Source organism: Pangasianodon hypophthalmus, chromosome 14 (assembly GCF_027358585.1).
Source record: "Pangasianodon hypophthalmus isolate fPanHyp1 chromosome 14, fPanHyp1.pri, whole genome shotgun sequence".
Classification (NCBI taxonomy): Eukaryota; Metazoa; Chordata; class Actinopteri; order Siluriformes; family Pangasiidae; genus Pangasianodon; species Pangasianodon hypophthalmus.
Genome location: NC_069723.1, coordinates 1,996,862 through 2,016,705, shown reverse-complemented (window position 1 = coordinate 2,016,705; position 19,844 = coordinate 1,996,862). Strand labels below are relative to the sequence as shown.

The following is a 19,844-nucleotide window of genomic DNA, read 5'->3' as shown; positions in this document are numbered from 1 at the left end:
ATTTTTTTCTGTGTTGATAGATAGAAATCATAAAACCATAAGTTGACATTTCTTATAATGTTATAAGCTATTATTTAGAGTTTTATCTATTCTGATATTCAGAATAGTAACACATTTTGATATGCAAAACACATCACAGTGAAGCAGCAATAAATATTCAAATTCATAAATGATGTCATTTGGAGACTTCTAGACACTTTGCATTAATTTTTTTTTTTCTTCTTCTTTTTCCACTGAAAAGACTCTGCAAAACTGCATCTGTCCGTTTTTGTCAGATTTACCCTACTGTTTGTGTAAAGTTATTTTTAATTTTTATTTATATAGTCATTTTTAGTTATATACTCATTATTTCTTTGTTCTTGCTGCACTGATTCATCAAGGTTTTCAGAATTACTCCTAAAACATGATGTGCAAGCTCAGCCCCACCCACCAGACCAGACTCGGGTTAGAAGCACAAGGTTTAGGGTAACCGTTTTAGGTTTTAGTGATCAGTGCCTGTTCCTCTGGAGGTATTTCATGAACAGTTTTTGTAACTCATGCTACATGACACCACAGATACCTAGTGTAATCATAATTCTAGTGTGCAGGGAGCGATTTGAGACAGAGCCAAGACTCTGCATTAAAAGTGGCAAAAGCAAAATGTCTTGCACTTTGATCCTTATAGCGATTATTAAAGAAATGAAAGTGTAAAGCCGAGAAATGGGGAAGGAAAAAAAAAAAAGACAAAACAACCCAGAGACACCACACACACCGAGTCACTTCAATGAGAGTTTAATTTCTGAAACTAAAACTTTTAAAGGTGAAAATGAAGCAAAGAATAGAAGGAACACAAGGACAAACATTTAAAAATAACAGATGAAGAAAGAAAAATACAATATATACACATACTGATTAACTGAGAAATCAGTGTTGTGAGTATGAACTCTTAGCTCAACACTTTTTGGATTGTTGGATCGTGGAATATGAGTGAAAGAAAAAAATAATAATGACATAATGACAGATCAAATGGACAAACCAGAAGCATTTAAAAATGCACACAGGAAAAAAAAAAAAAAAAAAAAAAAAAACCCACAGAGAGACAAAAAGGAGGAAACAATTAAAAATACCAAAATATAAAGCCAAAAATAAACTATTATAAATGATTCTGAATATTTACAGCTGTGTGGAAATGGAATAAAGAAAAGCGTGTGAGCCCATTCAACGAACATCGCAATATTTAGTAAATTATCAAGAGCATCTCATACGATTTAAACCTGCTATAATGTAGGGATGTGTCGATAATCAGTTTTACGATGTGCCACAATATACAACACACAGAAGATAGTGGAAGAGAGGGTGGTCAGAGGCTGCCTATGTAGGCAGCGAGATCAATTCTTTCACAAAGGATAAGAACAGCAGTCTTATGGCAATTTAAAAAAAAAAAAAATGTGTAGTGATGTCATTTTGGTCTCCGCAATAACACAATGATCAGTACTGAAAAATCCACACAATGAGATGAAAGCAATAAGTGCAATAAAGTTCAAATGCCTCTGATTCTATATATAGAAAATAATTCATTTATAAGAAATGTAACAAAAAAAAAAAATCCACACCCAAACATTCGTCATATAAAAATCAGAATCCTGACGTTGTTCCTATTGCACGTTGTTTAGAGGACGAGGAAGGACGCGGTCTCACATCTTCATCCTGACCTTCATCAGCTGTGAGGAACAGAGGAAGAAGAAGAAGAAGAAGAAGAGAGTGTGTTATTACAGGAGAGAAATGAATCCAGCTCCCCCGTGTGATCCAGGTGCACACACTCTTTACCCTCTGTTCACACTAGCGAGAGACAAATCGCTTGTGGGCGGGGCCTGGAATTTTTTTTTTTTAATCCGAATATCGCTTGCTGCTGAAAACGCAGCTTCGTGTCGCACGGTCGCTTGCTAGTGAGAACGTAAGGTCGGGTAACGTGTCGTGTGGAGTTCCTGAGTGAAACACCAAGTACTAGTGCTCCAGATGGTTCCTTTTCCACGTCCCCGTAACCACGACAGAGAAGAAACTAATGATATGCACACCGTTACCTGATTTAATCAGAGCAAACCGCCGAAGGCTGGGCTCTGTTCGGACGGACACACACACACACACACACACACACACACACACACACACACACACACACACACACACACACACACAGCTCGGATTTAGTGTGAGGAAAGTAAAAAAAATCACACCAACGGTGCACACTCACTTTCACACGATTGTCCCGTGTTAGAGCCACCGAGTTGTGCTCCATCTTACTGTCTTTTAGTGCTATAAAACATCCGAACTCACTCCAGCACCCACTGCAACCTTCCACTCCCACCCACTCCCTCCCTCTGACCAGCACTAACACTCGTTTTCTCTTCATGAAAGGAGTTAATGAGCAGAATCGGTTAAACAGGATTGCGAAGTAGAGATCGTCTATAAGGTTAAAGCTAATTTTCATGACCTTCGACCCTCCACACGTACCTTCTTCGCACTGCTGATGATCTTTGGTGACTTCGTGCTGGCGGTGCGAGGGGATTTGCGGAATTTGTTGATGCCGCGCTGCAGCCTGCTGTCCCCACGCACAACTTTTTTAGGAGTATTATCGATCACGAACGCCATGGACTGCCTCCGATCGGCCTGCAACACACACATATGCGCGCACACATACACAAACACACAAGGTTGAGAGTCTGAAAAACACTCAAAAATGTGTACCTGAGTATCAGAAAAGTGCCGTATGAATAAAAGCACACACAAGCGACACACACACACACACACACACACACACACACACACACACACACACACACACACACACACACACACACGACAGACAGTCGTACCGGAGAGGGTGCAACGTTCTGCGAGTTGCTAGAGCGAAGGTTCCTCCCTTTCGGAGTTCGAGGGAAGCAGCTGACTGCCTTCTTTGCCTGAAGAGGAAAAAAAAAAAAAAAAGACAACAGAAATAGATTTTAAAAATATTTGTAATTTAAAGCATCTACTGAACTTCAAGGTCGAACTGTGCGAGTGTATAATGTCGCGAGTGCCCTCACCTCGGGCGTGTCCGAGTCCTGTACTTGCATCGCGGGCCGTTTAGGGGCCAGCGGGCTGCGTGTGGATCGCAGTTCCCGTGCTTTGGAGACCTGGGGTGCGCGTTGTGAGGGGGCGTGGCCATGAGCAGCTGCAGCAGGCGGAGCTAGGGAGAGGCGGTGACTAGCGACGGAGTCCTTGAGCTGAGAGGGGATCATGGAGGCACGGCGGATGGTCTCGTTAGGGTCGCCGGTACGAACGTCCTCGTCGGTTACAGGCAGGTGCGAGAAACCCAGGCTGGGCTGCAGGCGAGAATAGCACAACCACGTTGAGTCGATAAAGTCGATCTCACGGTTACGCTTAGCTTGCTAACACAAAGACAGGTAGTGTGTTGAATTAGCTAGCTAGCATCACTGAGCAGTGGTTAGATTCTACTATGAAGATTACTGTATACTGGACAAACTGAGATATACCACAGTATGTTTGGACAGAAATAAAGTCTAACCAATATGGAGGCGAACAGGAGAGTTAGCTGTTTGTTTCTAGCTAGCTAACGTAACACCACCTGCGTATGAATCTTGCTAGCTAGTGTAAGCGAGCCAGCTAGCTACTTTCCACAGCAGCTAACTCTTTCTATAAAGCTAGTTGTGTTTGTACCCTGGACTCCAGCGGGTAGCTGCTCTTCAGATGAGGTAAACAGGCTTTATTACGCGACTGCAGCTCTGCGAGTCTCATCCAGTCATCAGCAGTGTGGTCCGGCTCATACTCAGATCCTATACAGAACACGCTTGAGGCTACAGACAGACAGAGAACAAATTTAAATTTGTGAACTGCTGCTTAATTTAAAAAAAGCATCATTCAAAGATAGATAAATAAGACAGAGAGACAGAAAGAAAGAATGACAGAAAAAGGTGAAGAGAGACAAACAGGTAGAAAAAGAGAGACAGACAGGTAGACAGACAAACAAAGATACAAAGAGAAAGACAAACAAATAGACAATGACAGAGACAGACAGAGATGGACAAATAGAAAGACAGACAGAAAGATAAAAATAGACAAAAAGATAGACAGACAGAAATAAAAAGACAAAGGAAGACAAAGTTGGAGACAAATATACAAAGATAAAGACAGACAGAAAAACAGAAAGAGACAGACAAATAAGAAGAAAGACAAGCACAGAGATGGAGAGATTAAAAAATAGAAAGACAGGCAGAGAAAAAGATACAAAGATAGAAAGGCAAAAAGATACAAAGAAAGAAAGAAAGACAAACAGAAATAAAGGCAGATAGATAGAAAGATAGACACAAACATATGAAGAGGAATATGGTTAAATGTGTTTTACTCACCTCGTGGGGGAACGGTGCCGTGCGCATTGCTACGGCGATACCCAGGAAGGCTGAGAAGTTTGTTGGGATCCTCAAAGATCTCTGCTGAAATGGGACGAGCTTTGTGAGAGGCAAGATTGGGCTGCGACTGAGCAGAGTGCAGGCTGAAGAAAGATTCGTCTGCGTCTGCCGCACCACCGAGAGTTTTCTACAGAGAGCGTAACATTAATAAAAAAAAAAAAAAATCAAACCAAGTCAAAAAACATCCAAACAATTCATTATTGCTGCTATGAAATAAAACACCGCTAATCTGTTATAATGACAACATGAAAATCAGCAAACGTAACGTCAGCATCCCCGGATATTCAAAACAGCGCACGTTGTGCTATTTACCACACTATATTACTATAAAGCAATAAAATGTACAAAGTTTCCTTGATCGCCACCTTGGTCATAGTGATGTTGATGACTTGTGTGGTGCGTCGTCTCCGGACCGAAGAGCTCGGCTTCCTCGCTGAGTCAAGAGTTAGCTCTCCGAGTGACGTGATGCTGCTTTCTAATTTGTGGTCCTGGGCTGCGTCGTCACGTTTCTTGCCCCGCGGCATCATGGGAGTGAAGAATAGAGTCTCTAGTGATCCGTCTTGAGCGCGGCGTTTTGCCGCTAATCGTTCAGAACTTCGGACCAAAGGAGTGCTGGACTCACCAGGCACTGACTGTTTACTACTTAGAGAGAGAGAGAGAATGAGAGAGAGAGAATGAGAGAGAGAGAATGAGATTCCAGTAGTGATGTCAACTTCATCACTTTTTTTGCACCCTCCCAACCCCCCCAACGTCTGAACCAAGCAAACAAAACCACTGAAACAGGTGTACAGATGCTTGCATGTGGAAATGGCTGGCAAAATGGGTCAACCAAGTATATAATATATTGTGTGAAGATCACTTACAGATAAGTAATCTTCAGGAAAGAAATAAGGAAGTTACCCAATGGCATTCAGAGAATCATCCAGGTCGAGGTCCAGGCTGTCCGTGCTGGCATTCTGCGGATTGTCTGGGTTTTTCATGTAAACACTTTCTCTGGGTTTCACCTGGACCTTTTGGCTTCCCTGCTTTCTTTGTTCTCTTAACTGACGGTCTGCATAATCCAACTACAACACAAAAAACGTTGTCTTTGATAACATGCATAAAGCTTTTTAAATGTAAACTGTCAAACATCTATTTAGAACACGTGCTTGCAATGCACTTTGCAAGTCTTCATTATTGAGTTAGTTAAAGTTAAAACTTTGCTAACCTTGTGACAGTCTGCCGTGTTACAATCCAAGACAGCTGTTCAACTACCTGGTTAATTTAGCTAGAAAACCTTTTGCTAACCCAAAGGTTAACAGCTGGAATGAATTTTGAGTTTAATGATGATCCACTGACCTGCGTCTCCAGGTTCTTGACCTTTACCATCAAACTCTTCTCAGATGCCTTGATCTTCTCCAGCTCCATGGAGACAAGTTTTAGCTCAGCCTTCAAAGTCTTTGCCTCTCTCTCATTGGTTTCCAAAGAGGCCTGAAGGGTCTGACGTGCTTCCTGCTCCTCCAGGAGTTGTTGTTTTTTACCATTGTAATGAGTTTTTGCCTTTTCTACCTGTAGGGAACAGGAAAAGCAAAGAGAGAGCATTGATACGCTGAACTTGAATAACTCCATTTGGTACAACATTCTGGCATAAAAGAAAAAGAGATGATCCTAACCTGTCCTTTGTAGTGCTCCACTGTTTTCTGTAGTTCTTGGTTCTGCTTCTCTTTCTTCTGGATATCCTCCTTCATAGCCCGGATTGATTCAGTGTGCTCTTTCACCATCGCCTCCAGCTCTGCTCCGAGTCTCTGAGACACATCACACTCCCTCTGAAGTGATTGGTTTACTGAAGACAGATGCTCCTTTTCTTTTTTCAGTGTCTTCACCTCCTGCTGCAAGCCACTCTGTAGGTCATTCAGAGCCTCCTGTTGTGCCTCTCTCTCAGCCAGGAGGGACTGGTTTACAGTGGTAAGGGCATCTTTCTCCTTTCCCAAGGCTTCCAGTTGCTGATGGTACTCCTCAAGCTCTCGTTTTTGCTTGAGGCGCAGCTCAGAAACTGCTTTCTCCAAGACTTCGTTAGCCTGACAGGCATCTTGCTTCTGCTTCTCAGACTCCTTATACTGATCTTGGAGCAAACTCAGCTCAGACTTTCTCTCAGATGCAAGTTTAGAGGCTTCTTCAACCTGGATTTGAAGTTGAGGAACCTTTGTCTGTAATTCAGCTCTTAGAGCCTTCTCAGATTCTTGAGCGCTGAGCCTTGAAGCTTCTTGCTGCTTTACTTCTAGGTGAAGATTTTTAACTTCAGCCTCTCTTTCAACAGCTAGTGTTGAAAATTCTTTAATCTTCATCTGTAGTTCCTTAACTTGGTTTTCATGCTCATTTTCTCGCTGTTGAGCGACTTCTTTGACAGAGATCAGTTCTGCTCGCACCTTCTGGGCTGCCTCAAGGTCTTCATGAAGGGACTGGTTCACTGAGGCAAGATGATCCTTCTCGTTCGTTAAGGTCTCCAGATCTTTGTGGTATTTATCATTGTTTTGTTGCAGATCAGCCTTGAGGGCATTTAACTCCTCCGCTTGCCCCATTTTCTCTGCCTGGAGGCTCTGGTTCACTAAAGCAAGCTGTTCCTTCTCATTCTTCAAGGTTTCCAGATCTTTTTGGTTCACAGAACAGAGATGTTCCTGTTCCTTCTTCAAAGTTTCTAACTCTTGTTGGAACCCATCTTGGGCATTCTGTAGGTCTGCCTTGAGAGCATTAAGCATCTCCTGTTGTCCCTTGTTCTCTGCTTGCAAGGTTTGGCACTCAGTCTGAAGGGACTGGTTCACAGAAGAGAGGTGTTCCTTTTCATTCTTCAAAGTCTCTAGGTCTTTTTGGTATTTATCTTTGCCTTCTTGCAGGTCAGCCTTGAGGGCATTTAACTCCTCCGCTTGCCCCGTTTTCACTGCCTGCAGGTTCTGGCACTCACTCTGGAGGGACTGGTTCACTAATGCAAGTTGTTCCTTCTCATTCTTCAAGGTTTCCATATCTTTTTCGTATTTATCTTTGCTTTCTTGCAGGTCAGCCCTGAGGGCATTCAACTCCTCCTGTTGCCCTGTTTTCTCTGCCTGCAGGTTCTCGCAATCACTCTGGAGGGACTGGTTCACAGAACAGAGATGTTCCTGTTCCTTCTTCAAAGTTTCTAACTCTTGTTGGAACCCATCTTGGGCATTCTGTAGGTCTACCTTGAGAGCATTAAGCATCTCCTGTTGTCCCTTGTTCTCTGCTTGCAAGGTTTGGCACTCAGTCTGAAGGGACTGGTTCACAGAAGAGAGGTGTTCCTTTTCATTCTTCAAAGTCTCTAGGTCTTTTTGGTATTTATCTTTGCCTTCTTGCAGGTCAGCCTTGAGGGCATTTAACTCCTCCGCTTGCCCCGTTTTCACTGCCTGCAGGTTCTGGCACTCACTCTGGAGGGACTGGTTCACTAATGCAAGTTGTTCCTTCTCATTCTTCAAGGTTTCCATATCTTTTTCGTATTTATCTTTGCTTTCTTGCAGGTCAGCCCTGAGGGCATTCAACTCCTCCTGTTGCCCTGTTTTCTCTGCCTGCAGGTTCTCGCAATCACTCTGGAGGGACTGGTTCACAGAACAGAGATGTTCCTGTTCCTTCTTCAAAGTTTCTAACTCTTGTTGGAACCCATCTTGGGCATTCTGTAGGTCTACCTTGAGAGCATTAAGCATCTCCTGTTGTCCCTTGTTCTCTGCTTGCAAGGTTTGGCACTCAGTCTGAAGGGACTGGTTCACAGAAGAGAGGTGTTCCTTTTCATTCTTCAAAGTCTCTAGGTCTTTTTGGTATTTATCTTTGCCTTCTTGCAGGTCAGCCTTGAGGGCATTTAACTCCTCCGCTTGCCCCGTTTTCACTGCCTGCAGGTTCTGGCACTCACTCTGGAGGGACTGGTTCACTAATGCAAGTTGTTCCTTCTCATTCTTCAAGGTTTCCATATCTTTTTCGTATTTATCTTTGCTTTTTTGCAGGTCAGCCCTGAGGGCATTCAACTCCTCCTGTTGCCCTGTTTTCTCTGCCTGCAGGTTCTCGCAATCACTCTGGAGGGACTGGTTCACAGAACAGAGATGTTCCTGTTCCTTCTTCAAAGTTTCTAACTCTTGTTGGAACCCATCTTGGGCATTCTGTAGGTCTACCTTGAGAGCATTAAGTGTCTCCTGTTGTTCCTTGTACTCTACTTTCAAGGTTTGGTACTCAGTCTGGAGGGACTGGTTCACAGAAGAGAGCTGATCCTTCTCATTCTTCAAGATCTCCAGATCTTTTTCATATTTATCTTTGTTTTCTTGCAGGTCAGCCTTGATGGCGTTCAACTCCTCCTGTTGCCCAGTTTTCTCTGCCTGCAAGGTTTGGCACTCACTCTGGAGGGACTGGGTCACTGAAGAGAGATGTTCCTTCTCATTCTTTAATGTTTCTATCTCTTGCTGATACCCATTTCGGGTGCTCTGTAAGTCAGCCTTCAGGACATTTAACTCCTCCAGCTGCACCTTATTCTCTGTCTGTAAGTTCTGACACTCCATCTGGAGGGACTGTTTTACTGAAGAGAGATGTTCCTTCTCTTTTTTCATGATCTCCAAATCTTTCTGATACCCTTCTTGGGTTTTCTGAAGATCAGCCTTCAGGGTATTCAGAGCCTCTTGCTGTCCCTTGTTCTCAGTCTGCAAGCTCTGGCACTCATCCTGGAGATGCTCCTTTTCCTTCTTCAGGGCTTCTAGATCTCTCTCATATTGATCTTGGGTGCTCTGCAGGTCAGCCTTAAATGCATTTAATGTCTCCTGTTGCTCCTTGCTCTCTGTCTGCAAGGTCTGGCATTCACTCTGGAGCGATGCATTCACCAAAGACAGGTGTTCCTTGTCCTTTGTCAAGGTCTCTAAATCTTGCTGGTACCTGTCCAAATCTTGCTTCTGCTTACTGCAAAGCTCAGTCACTGTTCTCTCTAAAGTTTCCTTGGCCTGACAAGCTTCACTAGCAAGGGTCTCTTTCTGTTGGTACATGAGCTCCATTTGTTTCAGCTTTTCTTCCGTTGACTCCAAAAGCTCGTTTTTAGCTGCAGTCTGATGCTTAGCAGACTCAAGTTGCCCTTTCAAGTCTACTACGTTCTCAAGTTCTTTCTGAAGAGCTTCTTCAGCTTTCTGAAGGTGTTTCTGGCTGTAGACTTCCTGTTCTTTCATCTTTTCACAAAGAGAACTAAGCTGTATGTCTCTTTCAGAAGCAAGACTAGTAAGCTCCTGAACTCTAGCTTGAAGTTCAGTTACCTCTCTTTGAAGCTCATTACATTGAGTCTCCTCAATTTCCTGAGCTTTTGCTCTGAGATTCTCTTGATGCTGGACCTCCTCTTGAAGCTTGAGTAGCTCAGATTGTCTTTCTGTAGCTAGTGTAGTCACCTCTGCTAGTTTATTCTGAAGTTGACCAAAGTTTTCCTCCAGAGATTTGTTTTGTGCTGCTAAAACAGAAACCTCTCGTTCCTTCTGGAGTGCAACATCCTGTTGGCGGGACATTTCCTCCTTGAGGGAATTAATCTCATTTAATGACTCTTCCAACTTCTTCAAATGTCCATCATTCTCCTGCTGCAGTTGTGTAACCTCCAGTCTCAAAGTCTGCTCCTGGATTTCATGGGCCTCTTTTGAAGCCTTGAAACTAATTTCCAATGTAGCAACTCTCTGCCTTTCGATGGAAAGTTCTTCCTTTAAGTCCTTTAACTGCTGGGCAAGATCTTCCAGAGTTTTAACTTTCTCCAAGATAAGTTTCTCAGCTTCAGCAAGTTGCAACTTCAGGTCTGCGATAGCAAGCCTCTGCTGTTCAACTTCCTTCTGGTGAAGATCACGCATTTCAGTGGACCTCACCTCAATAGACTGAAGGCTGACCTTAAGGGACTGGATCTCTCCTTCTTTCTGTTCAAGCTCCACCTTCAAGTGTTGGACTTCCCTGTCTTTAGATACCACATCCTGTCTCAGTTGTTGTGAAAGCCCTTCAACTTCCAAGAGCTGCCTTTGCAGATTGTCTGCCTTATTTTGAAGGTGGGCCAGTTCCTGTTGTTGTATGACGAGTTCTCCATCTTTAGAAATAATTTTTTCTTTCAGCACTGACAGTTCAGATTCGCTTTGCTTCAGTGACTCAACAGTTCCCTCAATCTTACTCTGTAACTCTGATATTTTGCTCTGATTTTCTGTAATAATTTGCCGCAGTTCCATCTCCCTCGCCTCTTTGGCCTTGTTTACTAGATCCAGTTGTGCCTGGCCTCGATCTCGCTCCTCTGCTAGACTTGCTTTAAGGTCTGTTCCTTCTTGGGTTAACTTCTCTATACGTGATTCAGCATCAAGGTTCTGATGCTTCATTTTGCGAAGTTCTTGGCTCAGAGTCTCTAGTTCTGCATACATCTCCTGAGCTTTTTGCTCCTGTTTTTGGAACTTTTCGTCCATCAAAGCTGTCTGCTTCTCTTTCGCTGTAAGAAGCTCATCGCCTCTTTTCCTCTCGGCATCAATCTCAGTTTGCAGATTTGCAATGGTATCATCCAATGCAGAGATTCTGGCACGGAGAGAGGCATTCTCCTCTACCACTTTTTGATGGCCTGCCAACTTTTTTTCGTATTCCACAAGGGAAATTTGGGCATTTTGCAGGTCAGCCCTGACAGCATTAAGAATTTCCTGCTGTGCTGTATTTTCTGCCTCCATGTTTTGGCACTTGGATTGTAGCATATTAACCATATCCTCCAATGAGGCGACCTTTGCCTCCAGCACCCCACGTTGCTGCCGAAGTTCAGCAGATGCAGCGATCTCTGCTGTTAGCTGGACTTCTAGCTGTTGAAGACGAGTCAGTTCAGTTTCCAAAGCTGCTATCTGGGAGGTAAGAGTGTCCTGTTTGTTCCTTGAGGCCTGTTCCTGAGCTTCCTTCTCTGCTTGTATATTGTTTAGCGACTGCTGAAGATCTGAGATACGTCCCTCCAAGCGCAGGGTTTCCTTTTCGAAAGACCTTCTCTCTTCTGCTAATAGTGTTTCGACGGCCATTTTCTGCTTCTCAAGGAGGGAAATGGTTTCTTCAAGTTGGGAAAGTTTTAGAGTCAAGTCTGCGAGTTCCTGCATCAGTTCCTCTCGCTGCGGAGGTCAGGATTGGCATTTTAAAAGAAATAAAGAAAAGACGATAAGCAAAATATGTCTTACGGGAAGAATACCAATAATGTTAGTGTTTTTATTTATTACTTTATTATTTTAATGTTTTCATACTACATTAAAACAAGCCTTGCAGGATCTAGAGCAGAAAAATCCACCTCAGTTTGTGTTAAAAACTATACCTTGTATACAATACGATACGTATAAGAAATATCATAAATGCTCCAAATGTGTCAACAAAACAAAAACCCATAAAATCAGCTGTTTTGCATTCCTATGAAATTTGGGAGAAAAGATAATATAGACCATAACACCTACCTCTACAATCGGTCCCAGGACTTCACCTTTCTCTTGGGGTTGCTGTGAGAGTTTGGCGAGTTCATCCTCCAAAACGGAGATCTTTCCTTGTAAGATCTGAATTTGCTCAGTAAGACATTCCTGAACGACGGTGTGAAAACAGCCGGAAAAAGACGTCAGGAAGGACAGAGGAAAACGGCAAGAAAATAACATTAGTCAGAAATAGTGTATAAAAACAACAGATGTTTAATACTATTTTAGAAAAATGCCAACAATCAGTTACACGATATACTCCAATATTCTACACACATATTAAAATACGTTCACATCAACACTTAGTCATCACATTGCCTAAATTTGAACACTATCTCATGTAAATATGACCAAGAGTACCTTTACTGTATATATATTTTTTTAACCACCGCACCACTCTTATTTATGATGAATAGTATTTATATTTCCTATTTTTATGCCAGATTTTTATCATGTTCTAATTTGCACCATATCTTGAACACTTATTTATTATTTATCCTTCATTTTCTACTGTAGCATCCATGAGAACGTGTAAAATGAGGAAGGAACAAGGTACATGGAAACCATGGAATTCTAGAAATACAACAATTTATGGAAAAAATTTTTTTTTTTTTTTTAAAAAAAGTGTGTAGTCACCCTGTCCGTGAGGGCCTGGCTTAGCTCTCTCTGCAGCAAGTCCCTCCTGTTCCCCCACTCCGTCTGGGACGAATCGTGAGCTTCTGTTATTTTAGCGACTTCCTCCTCGGCCCTCGCAAGCTGGGCGAAGGCGTTTCTCACCTGGTGCAAAAAAAAAATTTTTTTTTAAAGTGACGATAAATTAGAAAGGATTACTATTATAAAAGTCTTGCTGCAAAGCTTTGTCTCACATCAGTTTGAGAAAAAAAAAAAAAAAGAATAAATAAATAATCATACCTGTGCGGCGAGAGTGCCATTCTCCTCCATCAGCTCGTCAATCCGTCTCTCTTTCTGACTGTTGTCTGTTTTAAGGTCTCGACACTGCTTTAGGACCTCGTGTACCCGCGTGAGGAGACTGGAAAAGAAAAAAATTAAACATAGGTATGCCTAAATGTGATACGATTTCCAACATGTCTAATACACGGCCATGAAGCTCTAATGAGTTAATAATGGCTCGAGTTTTCCTACTCCAAAACCCGCATTATTTTTTGATTCAGAGAAGATTTTACTGTGATTTAAATTAGGATTAGACTGTGAATGAGAGAATGCGAGAATAACCGAGTTATAGAATGGTTACCCATCGTTCTTCTGCTGCAGCTCAGTCAGTGTAGCTTTGTGCTCCTTCTCCATCTCCTCCTGATCCCTCTGCAAGCGCTGCAGCCTGTGCTGAAGCTGACTGATCTGTCCCTCTGCAGAAGAGAGAGAGAGAGAGAGAGAGCGAGGATGAGGAATATGTAATAAATCTAATACTGAACATCTCTAGAGGGTAGTCATTTGCCAGTTCAGATCCTCAACTCCCTCTGACATGCACACACAGTAAACCTGTTCCACGCTGAGAGAATCGTAACGTGAAAACGAGGCCATATTTCTTATTTGTGGCGTTTACCTTTCTCTGAGAGGAGGGTGATGCGCTCAGCCAGCTCTCGTTCTAGTTCGTCTCGCACGTCTTCCTCACGTGCTAACTCCTTACGCAGCCGCTTCACCTGCACCTGAGGCGTGCTCATCAGCTCCTGCAGCGGAGAGCTGACACACACACAAGAATAATCAAACAGAATAAATGTAGATGAACAACACATGCTTGCTTTATATCAAAATTTACTTTACATATACACATAGACACACAGACAGGCAGAAGTGATAAAACTTAAAGGTGCATTAGCTAAGATTTGTTTTTTCCCCCCCAAGATGAGCTCTCTGATGGTTAAGTAGGTGGGTTAGACATGTTAGAGTGTTTTCTTAAACTCCTTGAGCACTCCTTGAGTGGACAATATGACCAAGTTATAGACGGGCAGACAGGCTATACAGTATATATATGTAGTGACAGACATACAGAGAGGTGGATGTCTGAACGTTACCCGACAAACGAGCTGGAGGCCACGGTGTTGAGCTCGACAAAGTCGACGAGCGGTGAGCGGCGTGACCGGGAGAAAACGGGCGAGCCGTCCTCGCTGTGAGAGGACATACTGCTCACAGACGAAGTGTGGATCAGAGCTAAGAGAGACAAAGATACACTGGATTATATAAAAGAACATACAATAATGTGATAATCATACTTTAAAGCCACTAAGAACTTTATACTTCATACTGCACAGAATAGATATTATACAGAAAAGGCCATTCTACATCGTTTAACTTTTTAGGGTTTAATAATTTAATATTTTAGACTGTCTTGCTGCTGGGGTGTCTGTTCCAGGTGCTATGAAAACCCTTATAGAGTGAAGGTTTTAGTGGACACTTACAGCTTGTGGTGAGGAGTTTGTCCAGACCTTCACGCAGAGACAGACCGCTCGCTCCCTGCTGAACATAACGCAACATGGTCGCCATCTGCAGCTGAGTGAGTGAGAGAGAGAGAGAGAGAGAGAGAGAGAGAGAGATGAACAGGTGTTTTTTATTGCTAAGTAAAGGGACACATGATGTTCTTCCAAACACAAACATTTATTCCAGTTTCCATTCTTTTGATCCACATCAGCACTCACACACACTTTATTACAACCACTGCTGGTTTTCAATCAGTTACCTAGTTTGCTTTACATTAATTAATTAAATTAAACACATAGTCCCATAAATATCATAATGCATATTTAGGGGGCCAAGCACCAAAGATGCGCCCTACTATTAATGTATGTTTTTTTTTTGCTGTTATTATTATTATTATTATTATTTTTATTATTTCAATTACAGTCATTTTGTCTAAATTCACCTCTAAGGGGTGGAATAACTTACAATAATTCTTCGTTCTCTTTATTCGCTGGAAGGTGCCGGGTGTTCTCGATGTAACGGATTTGTGATATGCAAAAGTCGTCGTTTTGAATTTGAACAAAAACCTGTGTTTTTTGCTTCTTCTTCTAGAAACTTTACCTAATGTTTATAAAAATTTCAACAACTGCATCGTCAAAGCAAGCTGAACAAAACATATCTCGCGTTTTTTTTTTTTTATTTTATTTTTTAAACACAATTTGTCTGTAACAGGTAAACAAATTTGAGTGTGAAGTTGCCAAACAGGAAGTGAGGCCACTGTCTCAGCAACACTTTTACGTATTGACACCAAACTTGGTACATATGCTTCGCAACATAACCTGATGTTAACAAACAAGATTTGAGTTCATTTGCAACTCAGAACGGTACAAGCGATGATGGTCACTCTGGCTCCCGGATTTCCTCCATTGCTAAGGTGTGGGACCAGAAAGTGCTTGGCCCCTTAAATCGCTGCTTGTAGCTACTGTATATTATTTATTGTGATGTCTTGTGAAGTATCATGTGACATTTAATTGTTACCTCGGTTTCAAACTCCACTTTGGGCACCAGATTGTTGTTAACGAGTCCGTAGTAGCACAGGAGCAGCACAACCTAAACACACAAACACAGTTAACACACACACACAAACTATATACTGTATAGAGAGAACAAATATTTCTTAAAATATTACATAGCTATCTCACAGTCTGTATATTTATTGGTTTATCTGCTCATACATTGCTTCCATTAAATCCCTTGCTACTCCCACGGCTACAAATATATAAAGAGAATTTGAGCTTTTTAAGCATTCAATGCCTTTGAAATGTCCTAACGACATGCTTAAGTGCACACCCACCTTGGTGAGCTCCAACTCTAGCATCTTTCCCTTGGCCAGTGTGAGGAGGACACACTCTTCCACATGACACACACCTGGAGGAGGAGGAAGAGGAGGAGAAAACAACGACATGAACAAACGTCAGTCCAGACTGCTGGATAAATATATAGAGCGATGCAAACAACTAGATAGAAAGCCAGGCAGTCAGACAGCTGGAATGTAAAACTTACTGTGGAGGAAGTCAGAGATGATTGACAGCCTTTCTGCTTGAGGCAGGTGCACAGGAGCCTGGCTGGGCTCCTCCCCTTTCCTACAACAACCAATCAGTGAATAGGAGTTCATTTTAAAGTACGAACACGCTGTACCACGTAAAGCGAAGACGACCATCTCTACGTTTCCCACTATTGTGCAAGCTTAGCGATTCTAGTGATGCACTCGACTTTCTGGTCTGCTTAATTTTACCGATATAATTATTACAAATTGTAGACACTCCTGTTCCTTTTTTTTTTTTTTCCCCATAACTCATGACTCACAGTTTATAGACGAGTTTGAGGAGCAGATTTCCATCCTGCAGCTGTGTGATTCGCTGCACCGGCTGCAGACTGTCCAGCTGCAGACCGTTGATCTGCAATAAACATTTCACCGTACATCATGTTATCATCTTGTATATCGAGAAAGGGTTATGATAATTAAAGACAGTAGGAAGAGTGATAGAGCGGACATACCCACACCAGAAGCGCCTCCTCCTTGGCTGGATGCAGTGCCATCACTGTCTGAAAGGACGAGATCAGTCAAAGAAATGACACACCTGCTTCACAAAAGCTCCATCCACTGCTATTTTCACCAGAGTAGCGACCCGCAGCTACGTCATCGCACCCGTAAACATTTCGGTATTTTATTAGACAATAGTGTTGAAAAAGTGTCAGACATTAAAAACTTCTCATCTCATAAAAAGAATCGCAAATATCTGACGTGTCTATAATTGGATAGACTGGATGACAGTGGGTAAGGGTGCGTCAGAGGGATTTATTTATTTCTTTTTTAAGGTATGACCGTGATGGTGAGTGAGAGAGGAAACTTCCTTGTCCTTGACGTAAAGATAGCAGAGATAAAGATGTCAAATAAAGTCCTCGTCTCTGCTTATAGACTGAACAGCACTCTTGTCACACTGTACGACAGGGATGGGCGATATTGACTTAAAACTATATCGTGATATTTCATGGTATTTTTTTAAATGACGATATGAAAATAGTAACACTATATCAACACTATCTTTCTGGCCACAAGTCACATCAGCCGTCACATCTCGAGTGCCGTCTGATTCGCATCCGATCTTCTGTATCTGAACCACTTCCATGTTACGGAGGAAGCTCCTTTTTGAAGATTAATTCTTCTTCCTCATCTAGGGTTGGAACTCCGCCTTCCACCATGTTCCTTCTCATTCTATGTGTGAGATGTCAATATCGCGGGACGACAAATTCTTATCGTGGGGAGGAATTGTTTGAGTACATCATGGACGATACGATATGGCACAGCGCCACTGTACGACATGATCCCAAAAAAATCTTGGTGGATTCTGTAACAGGTTTTACTATCACAGGAACGTGTGCTCCCCATGTCAGATTATATAATGAAGATCTTCTAACGATAGATCTGCGATTAAAGAAAACGACTACATTCTGCTTGAGTCGCTGGAAGTTTAACAAAACGGATGCATATCTCTCTGGACAAACAAACTGTTGCTCGAGTAAAAGTAAAACCAGGCGGCCATTTTGTTCTGACATTCCACTCAACTCTTAGTAACCCAAATGATAAATATGATATCGGATTTTCTTAATTACTTTCGTCATTTCAGCATTTAAATATGTATTAGGATACACTTGATTGTTTCCAAAATAATTTTATACGTATGTTTGGATGGATTTTGAGTAATAGCTGCAAAAAATGGAAAGAAACTTTGTGATTATTGTGATGATTGAAGCTCAAATGGATTGGCTGCTGTGATGTAAACAATGATATTAAAAATTTATTGATACATCGATACCATTTTTCAGAAAATGTATGAGTACGAATACATCGCTGATAAACATACTGACACCAAAATAAGTAACCTGCTTGGTATTAAACTGGAGGATTAGAAGACTTGGTCCCAAAATACAGGCCAATATAATAGGGTTAATATGACATGTTATTATAATCAGTACACCAGCAGTATATACAGAATAAATTAAGTATTTTACCAGCTAGAGATGTTCCTATGACACAGTGTAACCTAACAGGATGTGTAGTTTATTTAAAACCAGATCTAAAAAGTGTTTAAAACAGTAGTTTAAAGTAGTAGTTTTCTGTAACACTTTGTGTGGTAGAAACTGCTGTGCGCGTATACACGTTGCTTTACGGTTTATTTTGTCTGCTTATTGAAATTAAGCTTTTTAAATCTCAAAAATTGAAGGCATATTATTATTTCTTACAAAGCAGTATATTCAGTATTTTCTCTTACACTTTTTCCCCAAAGTGTCAAACAACAGAGTAGATTTTTATCATGAATAAAATAGTTATCTAGTTACTACAATATAGTATAGAGCTGAGATGTTTGTTACAAAAAATGTTTTCGTAGAGCAAACTTATACAAAACAAAGATTGCATTCCATGAAAAAGATGCTAGCTACAGGAATTAATAAAGTATGAACGTAAACTTGTCTATTTTTTAAACAAAAACTGACAAGAAGTAATTTTTACCCCCCTCCATGCGCCTGCTGGTTACCGTAAAACCCCGTATATAAGCACACCCCGGTTTCTACATCGACACGCCTCGTTGCTGAGTTAAATTTATTATTGTTCCGAGTAAAAACTGTATTTTTAATATTTTCTAAACAAAGCTTACAGTTGTCCATTGAATCTAGTCGCCTGCTAATAACATAAACTACCTAGTTGGTTTACCTAGTAAACAAAACAACGTTAACAAACATTCAGTTTTACCCAGTGTTACCTTTTAAACAACAAACCCACACACAAAACTGGACTAATATAAAATAATTATAATATAATATAATGTAAGTACAGAGTAAACAATCATTAACTCACCTTTTTAGTCCAAAAAGCTTAAAAAGCTGAACATTAGTTCAGATAATATAAACAGAATCTAACTGTCCTCATACACCAACTTTTCAAACCACTGCGCTCGCCTAGCTGGAGTTTTTTGAGCTGCGACCAAGTCATCTGATTGGATGTCTCGAAATGTGACGTAGTCCCATATCTCTTGTTTCATTGGTTGGTGCAAGACAAAAAGAGCCAATGAAGATTCGAGGTGGACGCGTCACACTGATGCCGGAAGTGAATTCCCGCACAGGCAATTATTTATTTAAACATTTTTTTAAAACAGAAATATAGTTTTGCATTACTTTTGGATTACACTTTATATCTCTGAATGCTCATTTTTATGTATAATTTCGAGAAACTTCTTTATAAATCGTTTCTTCTACTACAGCCTGTAAACGACAAGTTCGAGAAACATGTCGTGTTGCCATGTCTGCAAATTTCACTCGAATTCACTTTTTTTTACACACACGCACACACACACACACACACACACACATATTATTTAATTTTGCAGACTACACAGGCCTTCCATTTCCATAATAATAATAATAATAATAATAATAATAATAATAATAATAATAATGATGATGATGATGATGATAGCTGTAGACCATCTATTCTGTTTGAGAAGACATGGCCAAAAGTATGTGCACCCCTGACCATCACCATATGTGTTTCTTCCCCAAACTGTTACCACAAAGTTGAAAGCACACAGTTGTATAGAATGTCATTGCATGCTTTAGCATTACAGTTTCCCTTCACTGGAACTAAGAGGCTGAAACCTGTTCCAGCATGACAATGCCCCTGTGCACAAAGCGAGCTCCATGAAGACATGGTGTGTGAAGGTTGGAGTGGAAGAACTCGAGTGTCCTGCACAGAGCCCTGATCTCAACCCCACTGAACACCTTTGGGATGAACTGGAACACCGACTGAACCCCAGACCTCCTCGACATCCCAACATCAGCGCCTGACCTCACTAATGCTCTTGTAGCTGAATGAACACAAATCCCCACAGCCACGCTCCAACATCTAGTGGAAAGACTTCGCGGAAGAGTGGAGCTCATTATAACAGCAAACACAGGGGGAATAAATGTGGAATGGGATGATCAA

At 41.5% G+C, this 19,844-nt stretch overlaps 1 protein-coding gene across 3 annotated transcripts; it reads right to left on the bottom strand.

The window, feature by feature from the left end:
* Nucleotides 1–755: 755 nt before the first annotated feature.
* Nucleotides 756–18,837, bottom strand: numa1 (nuclear mitotic apparatus protein 1). 3 transcript variants are annotated; one of them, XM_053239743.1, is made up of 24 exons: nucleotides 18,720–18,837; nucleotides 16,361–16,408; nucleotides 16,169–16,260; nucleotides 15,866–15,945; nucleotides 15,657–15,730; nucleotides 15,341–15,412; nucleotides 14,305–14,395; nucleotides 13,921–14,056; nucleotides 13,452–13,588; nucleotides 13,143–13,254; nucleotides 12,803–12,920; nucleotides 12,527–12,667; nucleotides 11,879–11,998; nucleotides 6,098–11,545; nucleotides 5,784–5,993; nucleotides 5,346–5,509; nucleotides 4,811–5,087; nucleotides 4,386–4,572; nucleotides 3,697–3,833; nucleotides 3,063–3,341; nucleotides 2,853–2,939; nucleotides 2,491–2,646; nucleotides 2,061–2,096; nucleotides 756–1,700 (listed from the first exon to the last, which is right to left on the bottom strand). In XM_053239743.1, exons 2-23 carry the CDS (start codon nucleotides 16,400–16,402, stop codon nucleotides 2,070–2,072), a joined length of 8,187 nt encoding a protein of 2,728 aa, XP_053095718.1. In that variant the 5' UTR covers nucleotides 16,403–16,408; nucleotides 18,720–18,837; the 3' UTR covers nucleotides 756–1,700; nucleotides 2,061–2,069. The 3 variants fall into 3 exon arrangements, with proteins under 3 accessions (XP_053095718.1, XP_053095717.1, XP_053095719.1); XM_053239742.1 differs by lacking the exon at nucleotides 2,061–2,096; XM_053239744.1 differs by lacking the exon at nucleotides 2,061–2,096 and having other exon boundaries at nucleotides 4,811–5,084.
* Nucleotides 18,838–19,844: the final 1,007 nt, after the last annotated feature.